We start from the raw sequence: 18,982 nt of genomic DNA, 5'->3' as shown, positions 1-18,982 counted from the left end.
AGCTGCGCGTGCGCAGATTGAGGACGAAGATGCTTTCCGGTCCGGCGGGAGGAGGTGACGTCAGGAGTGGTGGCAGGCGGGGGCCTCCTATAGCCCTCAGGACGTTTTATCTGTGGGCCCTCCAATCACGTCATAAGTCGGCGACTGAGCCTTGGCGGTGGTGGCCGAGGCGGCGAAGGCGGCAGCGGCGGCGACAGCTCTGGGGTTTGCTTCTCGGGGTGTGTCGGCCGCCGCTGCTGCTTGGGCCTGGTATGTACAAATGGCTGGTTAGGATTCTCGGCACCATTTTCCGTTTCTGTGACCGGCCGGTGCCCCCTGCCCGGGCCCTCCTGAAGAGGCGGCGCTCGAACAGGTGAGAGGAGAGGGGGCCGAGCGCCAGCCTGGCTGTACTCCCTCCCCCACCCGGGGCTCGGCCCCGAGAGCGCTGATCCAGCCAGGCAGGCCCTGCTCTGCCGAAACAGTTGGCCAGGCCAAGGCGGTGGAGGTGCGAGTCGCGGGTATCCTGGTGACGTAGTCGCTCCCTCCACACTGTGCGATGCGGCTGCTGCTGATGGAACGAGCTAGTTGTCTTTGGAGTGCACCGTGATGGTTAGGATCTTTGATGTTCTTGTCAGAGTCCGAGCTGATTGCTGTCAAATGGGGTTTTATTGTATCTTGCTACTCTTTCGTTAGTTGAAAAGTAACAATTGAAGGAATAGTGTCTGTGTTGTGGTTCACTGTTTACACAGCACACTCCCAAGTGTCATATGTAGGCAATAAGTGCAGCTAAAGGAAGTGAGATTCATAGCTTGACCAAAGCCGTTTTGACTACAAGAATTGTTCTCTTAGCACCAAAGAACAGCAGCTGTTTTGTTCTGAAACAGCTGTCAAACTGTGTGTGTGTGTTTTGCGAGGGAGGGAGGGAGGATGGTTCTGTGCTTTAGAGTTAGTATATGAGGGGGGAAAATTAGGTGTCTCATTTCTTTAAAAAGATCACTAGTTTGTGCTTAAAAATTTTGGGGGGAAACTAAAACTGTTCTTACTCAGTATCTGCCCCTTGGTTTGTCTCATTTCATAGTGTGTACCCCTTGCTTGAGAATTAATCTAGAGAATAAAAGACCATACCAATTCTCTACTCCCCCATCAACTTTTAGTGACCAAGTGTTAATTTCATTTTTTATTAAGCCCAGGATTATTGAAGGATAGTTTCTTGGAGCTTGAGAGAGCAAGATGATTTAATACATGAGTCTGAAAATGCAGATCATTGATGAAATAGGCTGTTGGCTACATTCCATCATGTGTTCTAGAGAAACCAAGGTTTCAACTTAGTCTTTTCTACCTTTTTGTGAGGTTGATAAGAGGATCATTTGGGAGCATGTTGTAAAGTGCCTTAAATGATGCTTAATATATTATAAGGGTGGTATTTGTTTATTCTACCTCAGCGGCCTTGTGCTGAGGCTGGTGCATGATAGGTACTTGGTACATATTTATTGAATAAGAGAATATTAATTTCCTCTCCTTGTCCTTTCTTTCTGCTGTGAATCCCTGCCAGTGAGTGAAACAATGGTTTGGAGATCAAAACCCTGTTCTTCACCACACATCCTTTATCTAAAACAATTCTTCACAATGTAAGCCATGTTTCAGTCAAAATGAAGCCAGGAGGTCTTACTGGGATGTTCAAAGTTATTAACTGAATGGTATTCTCCTGGGATTTATTCTGTTAATTTTTTTTGGTAAAAATGATCAATTATAATTATCTTTAGAAAGATGATTATAATATACCGTAAGCTTTTAACATTCTTGAGGTATATATAGGCCCAAAAACTTTCCTGAATTCCCCAATTTTTTATTACCACTGTAATATAGTTTCCATGATAAAAATGCAGTTAAATGTAACACCTTTTATGGCTAAGAACTATATTTTAAGGCTTCTTATATTGTCTGCTTCTAGTAAAGTAGAAGATGGCTTTTCTTGTGAGGGTGGGGAGATGTTGTCATCTTTCAAAAGGAAGTTATTTGTTGTTTTAAAATCATTGCTGGAGAGAAAAAGGATAGACCAGTCCTAGGCTGTCACCTATGTTCATTTACTAGCCAAATGATTTCTGGCCAATTTCAAGTTTGTACTTTAGCCAGATTACAGATTATCATTTGATAGGGAGTTTTGGGTCTCTTTCAAATAGTTTAAACAAGAGTGTTAAGTCCTCAAATGGTAAAGGCCTACTACAGAGGAGTGTTTTCTCTTCAAACATCAGTTGAGTCTCATTTTTTGACAACGTGGATGGAGGGGGTGTGTTGTATGCATATTAGGTTTACTTATAGAAATGGATATGTGTGTGTATATGTAAATATATATATTTTTTTCTCTTTTTCTTTTCAGCACTTTGTTTTCTACAGTGGACACTGATGAAATACCAGCCAAAAGACCAAGATTAGGTATTGAATATGAATTTTAAAAATTAGTTTTTTTTAGTAGGAAAAGTATATGCATGGAACAAAATTCAAAAGGTAAAAAGTTTATGCTGTGAAAAGTAAGTCTCTTTCCTGTCCCTTTTCTACTCAGTTATCCTTTCTAGGGACTGTAATCAGGGTCTTAAGTATCCTTCCAGATAGATAAGCCTGTGTGTTGAATGTGTATTTTAAAATTCTGAATCTTCCTATAAAAAAAGGTGCTTTTTATTTTTGAGGAAAAAACACTGTAAAAACTACTTCAAATTGAGTCATCTAGTTCAAATAGCTGAGTGAATGAATCTAATGTGTTGCCCCAAATTGTTTACTTCTCTGGATCCAGAGGGCTAGACATAGCTTGATAGAAGAGAATAAAACTAGATTAAAGGAAAAAAGGCAAAATGGAGTGCAATAATAATATTTCCTCTGTCTCAAAAATGAATGTGAATTTTGATCTCCTCCAGATGTGGTAGTTAAGAGTAGAAATGTCTGTTAAGATTTCATTTAAATCCAGGGCACCTGGATGGCTCAGTCTGTTGAGCGTCCAACTCTTGATTTGGATTCAGGTATGATCTCATGGTCATGAGTTCGAGCTCCACATCAGGCTTTGTGTTGACAGCACAGAGCCTGCTTGGGATTCTTTCTCTCTTTCTCTCTGCCCCTTTCCCTGCTGGTTCTCTTGCTGTCTCTCAAAATAAATAAAGAAAACTTAAAAAAAAAAAAAAGATTTCATTTAAATCCAATGAGCAATTATTAAGCATGTCTTACTGCTAAGCAATGTGTTAGGTTCTACAGGAAATAGAAAAATGAGTAAGACAGGGTCTCTATTTTTAAGGACCTTACAATTGTGGAGGTATATAATTGTATAGTAGAGGGTATAAGGCAAGCATATAAATTATTACTAATGTCAGTAGGGATGTGATAAATGAAATAAGAAAGATAGTAACAAAATAGTGTCCAATTTTCAGCTGATTAAAAGTCTCAGTAAATATTTGATGAAAGAGCTAGTGTGTAAGATGGATCTTAAAGGGTGGATGGGATATCAGCAGAGCAATAGGAAGGAAAAGCATTCTAAGCAGAGGGAACAGTATGGAAGAGTTGTGCAATTTAGGAAATAGTGAATAGAATTCAGGGGAGAAGTTGGCTAAAGAGAAGTATGTCAAATTAAAGAGGACTTTGAGTGCGAGGAATTTATATTAAATTCACTGGGACAGTGTTTCTCAAAGCACAAGATGGGTATCAGTTTAGGAAAGGATTTTAGGGGATACAGCATTTCATAGCATTAAATAACATGTGAATTATGTTACATAGTAAAATGTTGTATCCTTTTCAGTTGTTTTTAATTTTCTGATTATTTCAAGCAGAATATCCTGATTTAATGCTAGTATGTTTTTATTACTTGCTATTACATGTGACTCTCCCTTCTTTTAATAGGCCCAGCTAGAACTTAACATTTTTATGTTTTCATTTCTTTATAAGGCAAAGAATGTTTCTTTACATTTAGAGTAGTGGTATAAAATTACCTTTCAAATACATTTATTTAGCAAAAAACATGAATCAATTTTAAACAAAAATATAAGTAAGTAAGTTATTTATATAAATAAAAAACTTTGACAGTGGTTACACCTGAAACCAACAAAACATTGTGTGTCAACTATACTTCAACAAAACAAGAAAAACAAAAGAACTTTGATGATATTATAGAAGGTTCCTTAAATAATAAGGGTAATCATCTATTTCATGGACTTCCATGTTAAAGATCTCTCCCTCCATGATTCCATGAAATATGTATTATAATTTCTGAATTGAAATTATAGATGGGAACCAAGGGGGAAGCAGTGGGTAGAGGATATAATACTTATTGGAAGAGTTTGTAAAGGTCTACAGCACTGCATCCAATAGACCTCTCTGTGATGATGTCTGTTGAACACTTGAAATGGGGCCAGTGTGCCTGAGGAACTGAATTTAATTTTAACTAAATATAAACTTAGGTAACTACATGTGGCCACTGGCAACTGTGTTGGATAATACAACTCTCTTGGTTGCTTTTGAGAGAGGAAGAAAGGAGGGTAAAAGAAAAGGGGAACCTTAGAATCTCAGACTTATGATCTTACAGATCGGAGGGGTTTTAAGAGATCTAACCTAGTCTAGTGTGAAGAAAGTAAGGTGGTCTTATCCCCATTTTATAGGCCGTCTACCTTCTTCCTCTCCTCCTCCTCCTTCTCCTCTCCTGTCCTCCTTTCTCCCCCCTCCCCTTTCTTTTTTGAGTCATTTAGATTTTTTTGGCCTAGTCTCTAGGAATACTCAGATTTTGAGGTGCCTGGGTAGCTCAGTCGAGGTCAAAGCATCTGACTTCAGCTCAGGTCATGATCTCATGGTTCCTGGGTTTGAGCTCCACGTCGGGCTCTGTGCTGACAGCTCAGAGCCTAGAGCCTGCTTCAGATTCTGTGTCTCCCTCTCTCTCTGCGCCTCCCAGCTCATGCTCTCTCTCTCTCTCTCTCTCTCTCTCAAAAATGCATAAACATTAAAAAAAAAAAGGAATACTCAGATTCTGACAAATTTGTAGGAAAATAAGTATTACAATGCTTTTTAGCATCCATTATTTAACTATGTTACTTATTACAAGTATACTATGCCCTCTGGGGCCTGAATGACAGTCTAGTGGTTAAGCATAAATCTCTAAAACTCTTACTCTTTCACTTAAGAAAACACAGCAGAGGGGCACCTGGGTGGCTCAGTCGGTTAAGCATCCGACTTCAGCTTAGGCCATGATCTCATGGTTTGTGAGTTTGAGCCCTGCATTGGGCTCTCTGCTGTCAATACAGAGCCCTCTTTGGATCCTCTGTCCTCCTCTCTCTCTCTCTGCCCCTCCCACGCGTGTGTTCTCTCTCTCTCAAATATCAATGAACATTAAAAAAAAAAAAACCACAGCAGAATATAAGATACATTACTAGAGGGATAATCTGGAATTTTTTTTTAAGTTTATTTATTTATTTTGACAGAGAGAGCATGTGTGCACTCACGAGTGGGGCAGGGGCAGAGAGCAAAGGAGAGAGAGAGAATCTCAAGCAGGCTCAGCACTGCTTGAGGCTCGAACCCAGGAACCCGTGAGATCATGACCTGAGCAGAAGTCGAATGCTTAACTGACTGAGCCATCCAGGTGCCCCATCTCCCTGTTGTTTAAGTTATTCCCCTATCTTTCTATTTCAGTTTTATATTTTATATGTTCTGGAGTGCTTGTTGTTTAAGAGCCACCATTTCAGTTTCAGGCTTTTTTTTCCTCTAAAAAAATTTAGCAGAGTGTGGCTAAATTGATGGTCTCTTTCTCTCTCAAGCTAGTGGTTTAAAATACTTTAACTGGGAAATAGAAAGGAAATTGTAGACAACCAATCAACAGTGTAGGAAATGAGAAAGGGGTAGTGTCCTAAAAAGAGGAAGTGGGGCAAGTACTGAAATTTACCCTTCCCCCTTATTTGTTTACTTACTTATTTTGTAATCTTTATTTTTGGTGGCAGGGAGGGGCATCAGATCTAACATGTCTTCTCCAGTATAGGAATAGTCTTATTTCATCAGAGATGTTTAAGAGCTACATGTTTTATACTTCACTAATTTCCACCTTGGAAGTAGCCAGTGTATAATAGGCACTTAGTAAGTAGTTATTTAGGAGTGTATTGTTACCTTCCCAGGAAGTAAAAACAAACCAGTGAGTAAATTATAGTGCTTCCTGTTGGATTCTGCCATGTTTGGTGTCTATATGCTGCAGGTTAAGTTATGCCCCTATCTCTCTGGCTTATTTATTTTATATATTCTGAAGAACTCATTGCTTAAAAGTGGTCATTTCAATGGGTGCCTGGGTGGCTCAGTTTGTTAAGTGTCTAACTCTCGATTTGGCTCAGGTCATGATCTCATGGTTCTTGAGATTGAGCTCCCGTGTAGGGCTCTGCTGACAGCGCAGAGCGTACTTGGGATTCTCTCTCCCTCTTTTGTGCCCCCTCCCACTTGTGCATGCTCTCTCTCTGTCTCTAAATAAACATTTTTAAAAAGTTGTCATTTTAGGACTTTTTTTATGAATTAGTATGTGATTTGCTGAAGTGATAATTTCATGTTTGTATAGCATCCCAGAAGAGATATTTTATTGAAAAACAAAAATTATGGGGCACCTGGCTGGCTCAGTTAATAGAGCATGCGACTCTTGAACTTGAACTTGGGATTGTGAGTTCAAGTCCCATGTTGGGCCTAGAGCTTACTTTAAAAAAAAAAAAAACCCAAAAAGCAACTCAAAAAACAAAACAAAAAAACCTCCAAATGCTGGAATGCTGGAATTTCAGTTATTCAGATAGGAGAAAAATTACTTTTACAGTTACCGTCTTATCTCAGTGATTGAAAGTAGGACTTCTAATAAAGATTGAGAGAGGCCTTTCTAAGACATACTCTTAATTTTTTGCTAGAAGTGTATTACTCTATATGTGTATGTAATCTATACTATATTTTCTAGATTATTTCATTCACCAAGTGAAAACCAGTCTCTACAATGCTGCCAGCTTATTTGGATTCCCATTCCAGCTGACCACAAAGCCCATGGTAACTTCTGCTTGTAATGGAACACGGAATGTGGCCCCTTCAGGAGAGGTCAGTGGGGATAGGGTTCCACTGGGGCTACTGATTTTTGTACTTCATCATTAAAGTTAAATTTTAGAAATATTCTCTTTTTATGGGATGTTTGGCTGGCTCAGTCAGAGAGCATGCAACTCTTGATCTTGGGGTCGTGTGTTCAAGCCCCACGTTAGATACAGAGATTACTTAAATAAATAACATTTTATTAAAAAAAAAAGAAATATTCTCTTTTTAGGAATTAATGAGTAGAATGACTTTTTCCCAGAAACATTGATTCCAAAAACATTCTTTTTTTTTTTTTCCCCCAGAACCATTCTTTATTAATGTTGATATAAAGGCCAAGAATTTAAAAGTTAAGAAATTATGCAGTTAAAAAATATTTATAAAGAGCCCAGCTACTAATACATCTGCTTTTCTTATTTAAGTACTATATGTAAAGAACCTAGAATTCTTATTTTGTACATAATTTTGTGAGTCTTCACCAGTTAAACCTTTGGTCTCACTAATGATGTCTCTTCTGTGAGCTAGCAAAATAATCACCAATAGAGTGATTTTTTTTATATTAAGAACTTACTTAAATTCTAAAATTTAGATACTACAGAGGTGGTTCTATTTGATTTTAAGGTATTTTCGAATTCTTCATCTTGTGAACTGACAGGTTCTGGATCCTGGAACAACATGCTGAAACTGGGTGAGGTGGTCAAAAATCTTTCTGCTTTCCTCTACCTCCTTCTGCCTCTGTTTTCTGAGTTTTGAGAATATGAAAGGAAAACACTGATTTGGGTTGGGATAAGAACATAGACATATTGTCTCTACCATTCTAAAAATGAAGTAGCTTTCTTTTAGAATTGTCATTGAATTTACTGGTTGTGTTTTCTATTTGTATTATCAGTGTCTTTAATGTGACTTAGTTCAAGGTTCATTCATAAAAAAAAAACAAATAAAAACATTTCCTGAGAGCTTACTCTGTGCTAGGCATGTGTTAAGTTATCAAGAATAACAAAATAACAAAACAATAATTAAAACTTTTCATAACAAAATATAAAACAAATAACAAAATAATTAAACCCTGCCTTTGAGGAACATCATCTGATTGGGAAGCAACTTTAAGTTTCCAGTTCTCATATTTTTATGGATTACGAATCTCCATATTATTGTTGGAGCCCAAAGTTGAATTGTAATTATTGTACATACTGTATAAAATTCTATCATGGGGAAGAATAGGAAGAATCCAGACTCCTGAAAATGGCTGTGATCTCTGTCACACAGCATATGAAGTTTGAGAGAAAGAGAAAAAAGCTTTTAGAAAAGTTGTGGGTTCAGAGATCAAAAATAGAAGAAATTGAGGAAATGACAAAAACCTTACAGTAGTGCTACTCAAACTTTTTTAGTAAAGTATCTCTGGTAGAAGAGAAGAGCAAAGGGGAGTAAATGCATACCCCTGAGTCTGAGAATCTAGTTCCAAAAGACCTGGAACAAAGATGATACTTTTTTTTGCAGTCTTTCATTTTAGAGGCAATACAAATTAGATTTTATAATCTATTCGTATCATTTGAATATATAAATATTAAAAGTTATTTATCTTTGGGGCATCTGGGTGTCTCAGTCAGTTAAGCATCCTACTTCAGCTCAGGTCAGAATCTCACAGTTCATGAGTTTGGGCCCCATATTGGGCTCTCTGTTGTCAACACAGAGCCTGGAGCCTGCTTCAGATCCCCTGCTCCCCCCACTCCCCACCACCTTATGCTCTCTCTCTCAAAAATAAAATAAACATTAAAAAAAAACTATTAAAAAAGTTATTTATTATTAAGTTGGACATATGGAAGGGATGATACCTTTGTCTTGTGCCTGAGGTACCAACACTATGTTTCTGTGTATTTGTGTAGCCTAGTCAGAGAAACACAGGTATTCCTAGGGCACCTTTCTTGTACAGTCTCTTATCTGAAACCCTTGAAGATGGGCTTGGGAATTAGAATCTTTCATATTTTAGATATGTTGTATTTATTGAATATTGTTAACAATCCATTAGGATTGAACAGTGGTTCAAATCAGATTTTGCAAACAAATGAATTCAGGTCAGTTTAAGTTTTGCTGCTACAGACTTAAATGAAAAAACTTTCAGTTTTAAATCTCTTTACATTTTGGAGTCCTCAGAGACTCTACACCTCTATAGTAGCTCCAGCAGTGAATGGGGCTGATGAAAGTGTGGTTACTTGTTTTTGAGGTATAGTAACCATCTCATAAGTGTTGGAAGCTTCCAGTGAACTGTAGTAGCCTATAGCAAGTTTTCATTTAAAAATAACTTCTGTTTAAAAATAATAATAATAACTTCTGTTTTCTTGGGAAGAAGAAATGATTTGAACAACTCACTCAATTTGATTAGATTACAGGGAGTTTGTAATCACTGAGTTCCCCATGCTTCTTGATGGTCCCAGGATGCAAGTGAAACTTGAAGAGCTTGCCTGTGAATTTTTACGGTCTGAGGTCCAAGGCAAACTGAGCACTATTGCTTTTCCTTCAACTTTTTACAATTTGTACTGGATCTCTGTGCTATATAGTAATAGAATTTGAAAGAATAGGGTATTTAGTTCTACAATGTAGTCTGCTCACAGATTTTCTAATGCAGACTGTTCACAGGTTTTTGGGTTGGGTTGTTGTTTTTTGTTTTTTTTTTACAATTACAAATGCATTTTTAAAATAGGTAATAAATCTCCTAATGGAATAAGTGACTATCCAAAGATCAGAGTGACAGTAACCCGAGATCAGCCTCGTAGAGTCCTGCCTTCCTTTGGGTAAGTGTTAAATTCTGCCTTCCTGTAAATGGAAACTTATTCTTTTATGTAATCTTGTTAAGAAGTACTCCGAGTTTAGTAATTTGCCAGATATCATATAGCTGTTGAGAGATTTGAACTCAGGTGTGTGTTACTCTTTCTATATCATCATATGCTTATAGCATCTGATGTTGAAAACCTTTTAAAAAAGATTTGTTGCTCACTTCTAAACTTTATTTTTTTATTAAGTTTTTTATTTTAATTCTAGTATAGTTAACATACAGTGTTAATGTTAGTTTTAGCTGTACCATGGAGTGAGTCAACATTTCTACACATTGCTCAATTCCCCGTCATAAGTGTACTCTTTAATCCCCATCACCTATTTCACCCATCCCCCCCCACCTCCCCTAAACTTAATTTTTTCCCTAAACTTTATTTTGGAAGCATAATATACATATAGAAAGTGCAGAAACCATGATAAGTTTCCGTATACTAAACACATCAGTTTTATGAAATGTTTTTATTAGTAATTTTCTTCTCCTTTCTGTGTTCTCACTTTGTTGAATAAATAGCTGATTGTAGGGTTAAGAGAGAAAGTATAAATATCATTTTGTTATTTCTCATTTAATTCCGTTACTGTCAGAGATATACTGTAGTATAATTCCAGTTCTTTAAAATTTGTTAACATTTGTTTTATGACCTGAATATGGTCTGCCTGGATGATGTTCAATGTGCACTTGAAAAGAATATGTATTCTGTTATTTTTAGGTGGAATGTTCTAGATTGCCAGTTAGGTCAAGTTGACTGATAATGTTTTACAGTCTTACTGATTTTCTTCTTCTTCTTCTTCTTCTTCTTCTTCTTCTTCTTCTTCTTCTTCTTCTTTATATTCGCTAACATTTATTGTTGAACAACATTTAATTTCCTTGCAGAGTAAACACATTCCTAGGAGACATTGTATGGCACACTATGTCTTCCAAAATTATATGTACAAATTGTGATTGATATGTTTCCACTCTAAAATTACCATTATGTGCATATAGTCTACACTGTTGTTGTAGAGAATTACCATAAGCATCAACCGGGGTCTTACTGATTTTGTACCTACCTTTTTATGGATTGATGACCGAGGAGTGTTGATGTTTTCTACTATAATTATGGATGTGTCTATTTTTCCATCTAGTTATGTCAGTTTTTGCTTCATGTATTTTGTCTTTATGTATTTTAAAACTCTATAGGGGCATCTGGGTGGCTCAGTCAGTTGAGCATCTGACTCTTGATTTTGGCTCAGGTCATGATCTCATGGTTTATGAGATTGAGTCCTGTGTCAGGCTCTGTGCTGACATCATAGAGCCTGCTTGAGATTCTCTCCCTCTCTCTCTGCCCCTCCACCTCTTGCACCAGTTATTACCATTTTGCCTCATTTGCTTCATCATGCTCTGTCATATATACCTAATATTTTTTTCTGAAGCTTTTGAGAGTAAGTCTTAGGCTCATGCTCCTTTAATCATAAGCTCATGAGCGTGTTTATTTCTTAAGAGTGAGGACATTCACTTACATAATCACAGATTAACAAAATCAGAAAATTTAACATTGGTACAATACTATTCTATAATCTCATTAAAATTTTTCCATTATAGAGATTATTTTTTTTCTGGTCAAGGATTCAGTGCAGGATCATGTATTACATTTAATTTTCATGTCTTTTTGATCTCCTTTAATCTGGAACAATTCCTTAGCCTTTCTTTGTCCTTGATGGCATGGATATTTTTACAGAGTAGAAGGCATTTCTTTTGTAGAACGTTCTTTAATTTTGTCTGATGTTTACTTATTGTTTGTTCAAGATTATGCAGTGTTTTTTTGTTTGTTTTTTTTCATTTTGTAAAAATACTACATCAGTGGTTTATCTTCTTTAAAATATCTCATCAAGAGGGGTATGATACCAGTTTGACGCATTACTGATGACATCAGGAGAAGCAGGCTCTGTCACCAGCAACAAGGACTGGGTGGGGGCTTCATGGCTTCCATTTCTTTAGCATTCATTAATTCAGCATTCAGTGGATATTTACTGAGTGCCTTTTGGCTTAGGTCCTGTACTAGGGTACAGTGGTGAAAGGATGTCATCTCTGTTTTCATGGAATTTGAAGTTTAGTGTGGGATAGACACAGTAAACAGGGAGTCACACGAATCAGTAATGCCACTGGTGCAGGTGACTAAAGTGAGAGTGTAGTGTCTGAGGAGGGTATGTGTAATAACACAGCTAAATCCAGAGTTGTGGTTGGACATGTGAGCATGAGGAAGAAGGCAGAGGCTTCCGTGTGGCAGCCCTGTTGGCTGCAAACAGACATTCCAGGGCGGAATGCTGGGGTGCCCTCCACTTTAGAGACAGGTTTAACTGTTGTGAGTGGTAGTTTTCTGGTTTGCCAGGAGCAGGCTCAACCTAGGACAGACAGCTTAATCACAGGATGGTTTGGGAGATTAAATGATGGCAATTTAAGCAGTTTGGCGATAACTTTTTCTTTTTTTCTGTCTCGCAGTTTTACTTTGAACTCAGAAGGGTATAGTAGAAGACCCGGTGGCCGTCGCCACAGCAAAGGCCCTTCAGAAAGTTCTTTAACCTGGAAGCCTCAGGAACAGGTTGTAACAGAGATGATTTCTGAAGAGGCTGGCAAGGGTCTGAGGCGTCCCCACTGTACTGTGGAGGAGGTAAGCCGTTTTAGCCTGATCTCTTTTAAAAAATATTTTATGAATTTTTAGGGGAATAAATAGTATGTGTACTGGAGTACAAAATTCAAAAGGTACGAAAAGGATGTACACTGTAAATTTCCCAGTCTCCCTTTTAGTGCGCGGCCCCACCACCATGTCTGATGCTAAACAAGTAACCACTGATACTTCTGGAGGCTTCTATACGTATATAAGTTAGTCAGTTTTCAGATTCTTTTTCACTGTGGGACAGAAAAAGGAATCATGCTAGAAAGAGAGGAGATTGTATTCCTTTTTGCTGTTTGAATTATTTTAACTTGTTTCTTTCATAAGGTGTAATAACTGTGGCTAATTAAGAGAAGTAAATGGTGAACACGTCTGCTTTTTCCTTCCCTTTTCAGGGTACTTAGCATGATGTCTTCATCAACAGTCTTCTTTTTACTTCCCTCTTGAAATCTTTGCTTATTCTAGGAAAATTTAGAATTATTCGTGTATCCATGGCATTTCTCAGGACCATCACCTAGTGCATTTCGCTGGATGGTTTTCTGAGCCACTTAGTTCAATTTGTCTAAGAATTACTTATTTGAGGCTCAGGTGTTGTGCTAGTTGTCAGCAATTCAATTCAAATTCAATTCAGTTCAATTCAAAAATTGAATAAAATGTAGCCCCCATCCTCTCGGAGCTTGTGCCTAACTAGGTGAATCAACAGAGGCAAGCAGAGGGAGGAAGGGATGGAAGTAGGCTTCAGTACCTCTTAGGTGAGAAGTCAGAGATGAGACTGAGCAAATATATATCAGGTGCACACAGGATATATTCTAGAAATATTAGAAGGTAATATTAGCAAGGACATTTTCATTGGTTAAGTGTAATACAAAGCTAGAGAGAAGAGCCTGAGTCTCAGATTTCAGTCTTGGTCACTGACCAAGATACCCAGTGTGTGTAGGGGGAAGTTGATGACTTCAGTTTTGGGACATTGTTTAAAGTGCCTGTGAAACCGCAAGACCTGTCTGTAGACTCTTGGATATAGGTGATGGGAGTTATAAGAAGAAGGCAGGGTTAGAGACACATTTCTGTATCTTCCGTGTATCGGTGTTCAATAAATCAAGGGAGAGATGACTCAGGGAGAGAATGTAGTGTGAAAAGAGATGACAGGCAGACTGCCTGTATTTGAGGGCAGGCAGAAGGAGAAATAATTGGCAGTGGAGACTAAGAAGATAAGAAGAAATCAGCAGTGTATAGTCTAGGAAGGCAAGGTGAGGTCAGCAGGGTAAGATGCCAGAGACAGTGGTCGAGTAACATGAGGGCTGAAGAAGTGTATGCTGGGTCTGGCCATGGAAGTCATTGGTGACTTAGTGAGACCATATTCACTGTGGAAGCTGAATGTTCTAAATATGCAGGTTGGATTATTTCCATTGAGTTTTTTGTGCTTGACAAAAAACTGCTGTCAAAAACCTAGATGCCATCTGAGTTAAGCAGGTAACACAAATGAGTGAAGTGGGCTGGAGTGAATGGCCCATCTAAGGAGAATAGCCCTACACAGCTCCACATTGCTGATTCAGTTTTTTGAAACAGGCCAGATGTTTGTATTTTTCTTTTCAGATTTATAAAGTTGGGAACTCAAAGAAATTTTTAAAATGCTGACAAATAAAACACGTTTGTGGGTGGCATTTGACCTCTTAGTTTCTGTTTAGGATTTAATGATAGGTTTAATGTTACAGTACTTAACTAACATGCTTTCTTTTACTTAGGGTGTTCAGAAAGAGGAAAGGGAGAAATACCGAAGGTTATTGGAGCGACTTAAAGAAGGTGGTCATGGAAACTCTGTTCCTTCTGTAACTTCAACTTATCACAGGTAGAAATGAGCTAACAAAATAAATGCTTTGCCAGACATCTTTTTCCTTATTTTTGGAGAGGGGATTGGTGAGAAGGGCTTTGTTGAAAAAAGAGGTTAGCTTTGAGAGAATTAGCCTTGTTCTATGCCTGAACGTTGTATCTAGTAATGAGACACACAGCAGTGGTTTTGCAAAACAGAATTTTCTGTCAGCTTTAGATTCTTTTGTTCACATGAACTCTTGAAACTCTGATATAGAAAAGTAGAATTACAGGTTGAAGTCAGGTTCTTACTGAGCAGAGAGGTTTTTCGAACACTCCAGCACACACATTTCCCACAATCTCTTGTCTTTCTCTGTCCCTTTCTCCCTCCTTCCCCTTTTCAGCCCAGTTCTCCCTCCCACCCCAGCTTCTCTGTCAGATATACACACAGTCCCAGTGGCATGTTAGTGAATGCATTTTTGCACAATTGGAAGTCCTCCACTTCAGAGACAAGATTCAAGTCACCCCAGGTCATAGAAAGTTTTCCTTATAAGGCTTCTTGTTTGTTAATTAAATATTCTAGTGCTTTGGGCAAGTAGATGACAGTGGCAGAAGGAGCTGATGTCTGGCCTTATATTAGCTTGTAAAAAAGGGACAAAAAATATATGAGCTCAGGATTGAGGCACAGGTGATAATTCTAACAAGTGGTGTGAGAATACACGGTGGGGGTGTGGAAGATCCTGGAAATTATGTAACGGCAAGTTGAAGGTGAAAAAGTCACAGGACTGTCTAGCTTGTTGAATGTACAAATAGCAGAAGATTATTTGTCTAGGAATTTTAACTTTTGCTGTGAGCTTTTTTTTTTTAATTCTCTTAGGCAGAGTGTTAATATTTTCTCCGTTTTGATTAGCCACTGTTGGAAGCAGCAGTATGCTTCCTGAGCTTTTGCTTTTGTCATGTTGGCAAAATCCTCAAACTATTTTGCCGTTTACAGCCCTGCTTTTGGTTTCAGGGTCCATTTCATTATATCATTTAAAATTTTTCATCTTTTAACCTGAGTTTTACCACACTGAGATTTTTTTAGTCAGGGTGGTGCTGGGGATTGAGAACATCCAATTTTACAGAGAAACTGGAGGTTAGGTAACTTGGCTGAGGTATTAGAATCAGGATTACACTCCTTGTATCCAAGTCCCAGATGTTACTATGTTGCATCCTCTCATAATTTTGAAGTTACAGGGTAATCAATAACTCCTATTTCGAGAAGCTTGTCAGTCAGAGATCATGAATATTTATGATGGACTTTCCTTTTGTATTTGACCTTCTTCACTTTTTATGTTTCTAAGCTCTCAAAGAAGTCACATGGACACATTAAAGACCAAAGGCTGGGGGGAAGAGCAAAGTCACGGAGTCAAAACAACTCAGTTTGTTCCAAAACAGTGTGAGTTCCCAGATTTAGCCCTATCTCCATGTATTGACCTTAGTTCATGTGCATACGAAATTGAGAAATGATGTGCTAGTGAAAGATGGTGTACCAAACTTTAAAACATTGTCTGACCCAGGGCATTGACTTGGTCTTATTCAGTACAAGTACTTTAGTAAAAAAGCGATTTCAAGATGAAGTAGATTCATAAAATACCTCTTGATTGTTATTCTTAGCTTCTACATAGCAAGTATTTTGTGAGCCTAGAGTTAGTTTCTTAATATTTATTTTGTTAATTTCTTCATATTTCTCCACTGGCTGTTCACTAACGGCACTAAATGATAAGTGAATGTCTTGATACTTTGGAAACTGCGTAAGTTGAAATTCTAGCTATATGGTTGGTTAAAGGAAACATTCAATCTTTTCTTTGTCATCTTCACAGATAGAGTTGTTGAAACAAGGGGACCTCTATGCTCAGTGAGAAGTGAGAAGAGGTACATGGTTCAGTTCATTCTAAGTTTTCTTTTGATGGATTATTTTCTTTGTAAGCTATTTTTATGAATAAATATGTCTAAAGACTTAGGAACTCTACTCAGCTCTGGTAGCTGGTTAGCATATATGGGTACACGGGTAGCTATTGTGTCTAATGCCCACCCTAGCTCAGAGGGTGCTCTTCTCTTCTGGGCTTTAGGGGTTGGGAGATGCAGGCAGGTACCACTTGGATAGGAGTGTGGTTGTGGTAGGCATCTTTAGGCATTAGCACCTCTAGTATAAGAACAGTGAAGGCAGTTCTGTGTGCCCTTAGTATTTTGGATGATAGTTCCTTGATAACAGAGTTTGGGGTAGACTATGGGCCATTGTCCAAATCTGGTCCACCTGCCTATTTTTTTAAGTAAAGTTTTATTGGAATACATTCATGCTAATTCATTTACATGTTGTCTGGCTGCTTTTAAGCTATGATGGAAGTTGAGAAAATGTGACAAAAATTCTAAGACTTGGGGCACCTGGCTGGCTCAGTGGTAAAGCATGTGGCTCTTGATCTTGGGGTCCTCAGAGTCGTGAGTTTGAGCCCCATGGTGGACATAGAGATTACTTAAAAAACCCACAAGACTTGCAAAGCCTAAAATATTTACTATCTGATCCTTTTTCAGAAACTTTGCTGACTGTTGGCTTAGAGGACTATATAAACTCAAGGCAGTTTTTATTTACAAATTATTAAGTCTTATTTCTAAAACTAGTGTATCATTTACAGGTTAAAATTAATCCAGTCTAGAGGTGCTTGGGTGGCTCAGTCGGCTAAGTGTCCGACTCTTGATTTCGGCTTAGGTCATGATCTCATGGTTTGTGGGTTTGAGCCCAGTGTCGTGCTCTGCGCTGACAGCATGGAACCTGCTTGGGATTCTCCCTCTCCCTCTTCCTCTGCCCCTTCCCCACTTATACTCTCTCTCTCTCTCTCTCTCTCAAAATAAATGAATAAACATTAAAAAGTATATATCCAGTCTACACTCTCCCAATTTTTTTCCTCAGGTGTTGTTCAAAGGGGAAAATTTCTGATACAGAGAGGACAGTTGGACTCAGACTTGAAAATGAAGGTGTAAGTGGAAACCCTAGTTCAATTTTATATCATTTTACTCTTTCAGCTGATTCAAGTTAAAGTTTTGGTGCTCATGACAAGTAAGAAAGATGAAAAATATTACTTTGATTTCTAATTTTGTTGTTTTCTTTGAAAAAGCAGCAGGCATTGAAGATACACAACTTCTGGCTTCCTTCTGAATTCCTGGGGTTTTACCTCTGTATGGTAGTTGCCTCCATCCCAACCCTTATCTGTGTTGCCTGGCTTCTTTTGGAGAATTTTTAAAAACCGTATGTGTCTAGGAAAAATAGGTTCAGGATTTCTTTTCAGAGTCAAGATCTCAGATTTATTTGAAAATATTAGCAGTCTTAGGCTTAATTGGATTTAATGTTTTTCTATGTAAGTATTGGAACAAAAAGTGTTCCAGTGATCCCCATACCAACACTAACATTTTAAACAATAGTAGTAGAGCGCTTTGCTAAACACTCTGTATCCAAAAGAAATACATTACTAAATTAAATGCGAGCTTGAAGTTTTAGATTACTTCACATTTTGGATACATGGAAATGCCAGAGTTTGGGACACTGATTTATGTGAAGTACCAGTTTAATCAAGTTTTTCTTCTCCCATTAGACTTTTTTGTAAGAATTAGTATGAAGGCTAAGTCATTCGTTAAGTTCTAGGTCTCAGAACTTCCCCATCCCCAGTAATTTGGAGCGAAGCCTTTTGTATTGAGTTAGCATTTATCACCTATGGAGCACAAACTGAAAGAAGAGAGGAACTAAGCCTGAGAGAGGAAAGAGAGGGAGCATATTTGGAACCTGGCTAAAAACTATGTCCTGCTGGGGCGCCTGGGTGGCTCAGTCACTTAAGCATCCAACTTCAGCTCGAGTCATGATCTGGTGGTCCATAGGTTCGAGTCCCTCATTGGGCTCTGTGCGGACACCTCTGAGCCTGGAGCCTGTTTTGGATTCTGTGTCTCCCTCTCTCTCTGCCCCTCCCTGGCTCACACTCTGTCTCTCTCTTTCTCTCAAAAATAAATAAACATTAAAAACAAAACAAAACAAAACAAACAAAAGAACCCAACTATCTCTTGCTTCTATTCTTGCTGAACCTGAAGGCTTTGCTGCCCGGGAATGTGGGGAGGGGCCAGCAGCTGCTAGTTTCCTAGGACCAGTATACCTGGCAGTCAGCTAGAGTGAAGAGTACAGGCTAAGCATGCTGAGACTAGTGTGGTCCTAGTCTGAAGCTCTATTTGTAACTCAGTTTCTTAATTTTAAAAGTTGGTCTACTAGATAACTGGAATTTAATATTAAACATTACATAGGGTCACAATATGGAAGGATATTGTCAGAGTTTCTGGAATGTTGGCAGAGTTCTATTTGTTGACCCAAATGGTGCTTACATAGGTGTTAATTTTACAAAAAATTAAGTGGTACATAAATGTACATTTTCTATATGAGTAATTATTTTTCTTAAAAGATGAAATAGAACAAGTTTACTTATTATAAAGATCATAATGCTTTATTCTGAGTGATGGGATTATGGGTCTTTTTTTTTTTTTTGCTTTTTTTAAACATTTCAGAATGTCCTATAACCGTCTTATTTTTCCACTGGCATAAGAGAGCTGAAAATACTTTCCTTGCTGCCTCCAGGGAAAGTGAT

At 38.1% G+C, this 18,982-nt stretch overlaps 1 protein-coding gene across 7 annotated transcripts in view; it reads left to right on the top strand.

Moving 5' to 3' along the window:
• The first annotated feature begins 59 nt into the window (after positions 1 to 59).
• SENP2 (SUMO specific peptidase 2) overlaps positions 60 to 18,982 on the top strand; it is a 44,023-nt gene continuing 25,100 nt past the window's right edge. For 2 of the 7 annotated variants that reach the window (XR_014135228.1, XM_081790101.1), the window contains exons 1-10: positions 60 to 352; positions 2,357 to 2,412; positions 6,920 to 7,053; positions 7,663 to 7,729; positions 9,740 to 9,830; positions 12,347 to 12,515; positions 14,261 to 14,364; positions 15,668 to 15,762; positions 16,187 to 16,238; positions 17,272 to 17,338. Coding sequence is in view for 6 of the 7 variants with exons in the window: in XM_081790101.1 (XP_081646227.1) it covers positions 252 to 352; positions 2,357 to 2,412; positions 6,920 to 7,053; positions 7,663 to 7,729; positions 9,740 to 9,830; positions 12,347 to 12,515; positions 14,261 to 14,364; positions 15,668 to 15,762; positions 16,187 to 16,238; positions 17,272 to 17,338 (936 nt within the window). In the remaining variant the exon portion in view is untranslated. The other 5 variants (XM_060639446.3, XM_060639444.3, XM_060639445.3 and 2 more) reach the window with 5 other exon arrangements.

Source organism: Panthera onca, chromosome C2, assembly GCF_046562875.1.
Source record: "Panthera onca isolate mPanOnc1 chromosome C2, mPanOnc1 haplotype 2, whole genome shotgun sequence".
In the NCBI taxonomy this organism is placed as follows: Eukaryota; Metazoa; Chordata; class Mammalia; order Carnivora; family Felidae; genus Panthera; species Panthera onca.
Note: the sequence above shows the minus strand (reverse complement) of the source record. Positions and strands in the feature narration are given on the sequence as shown.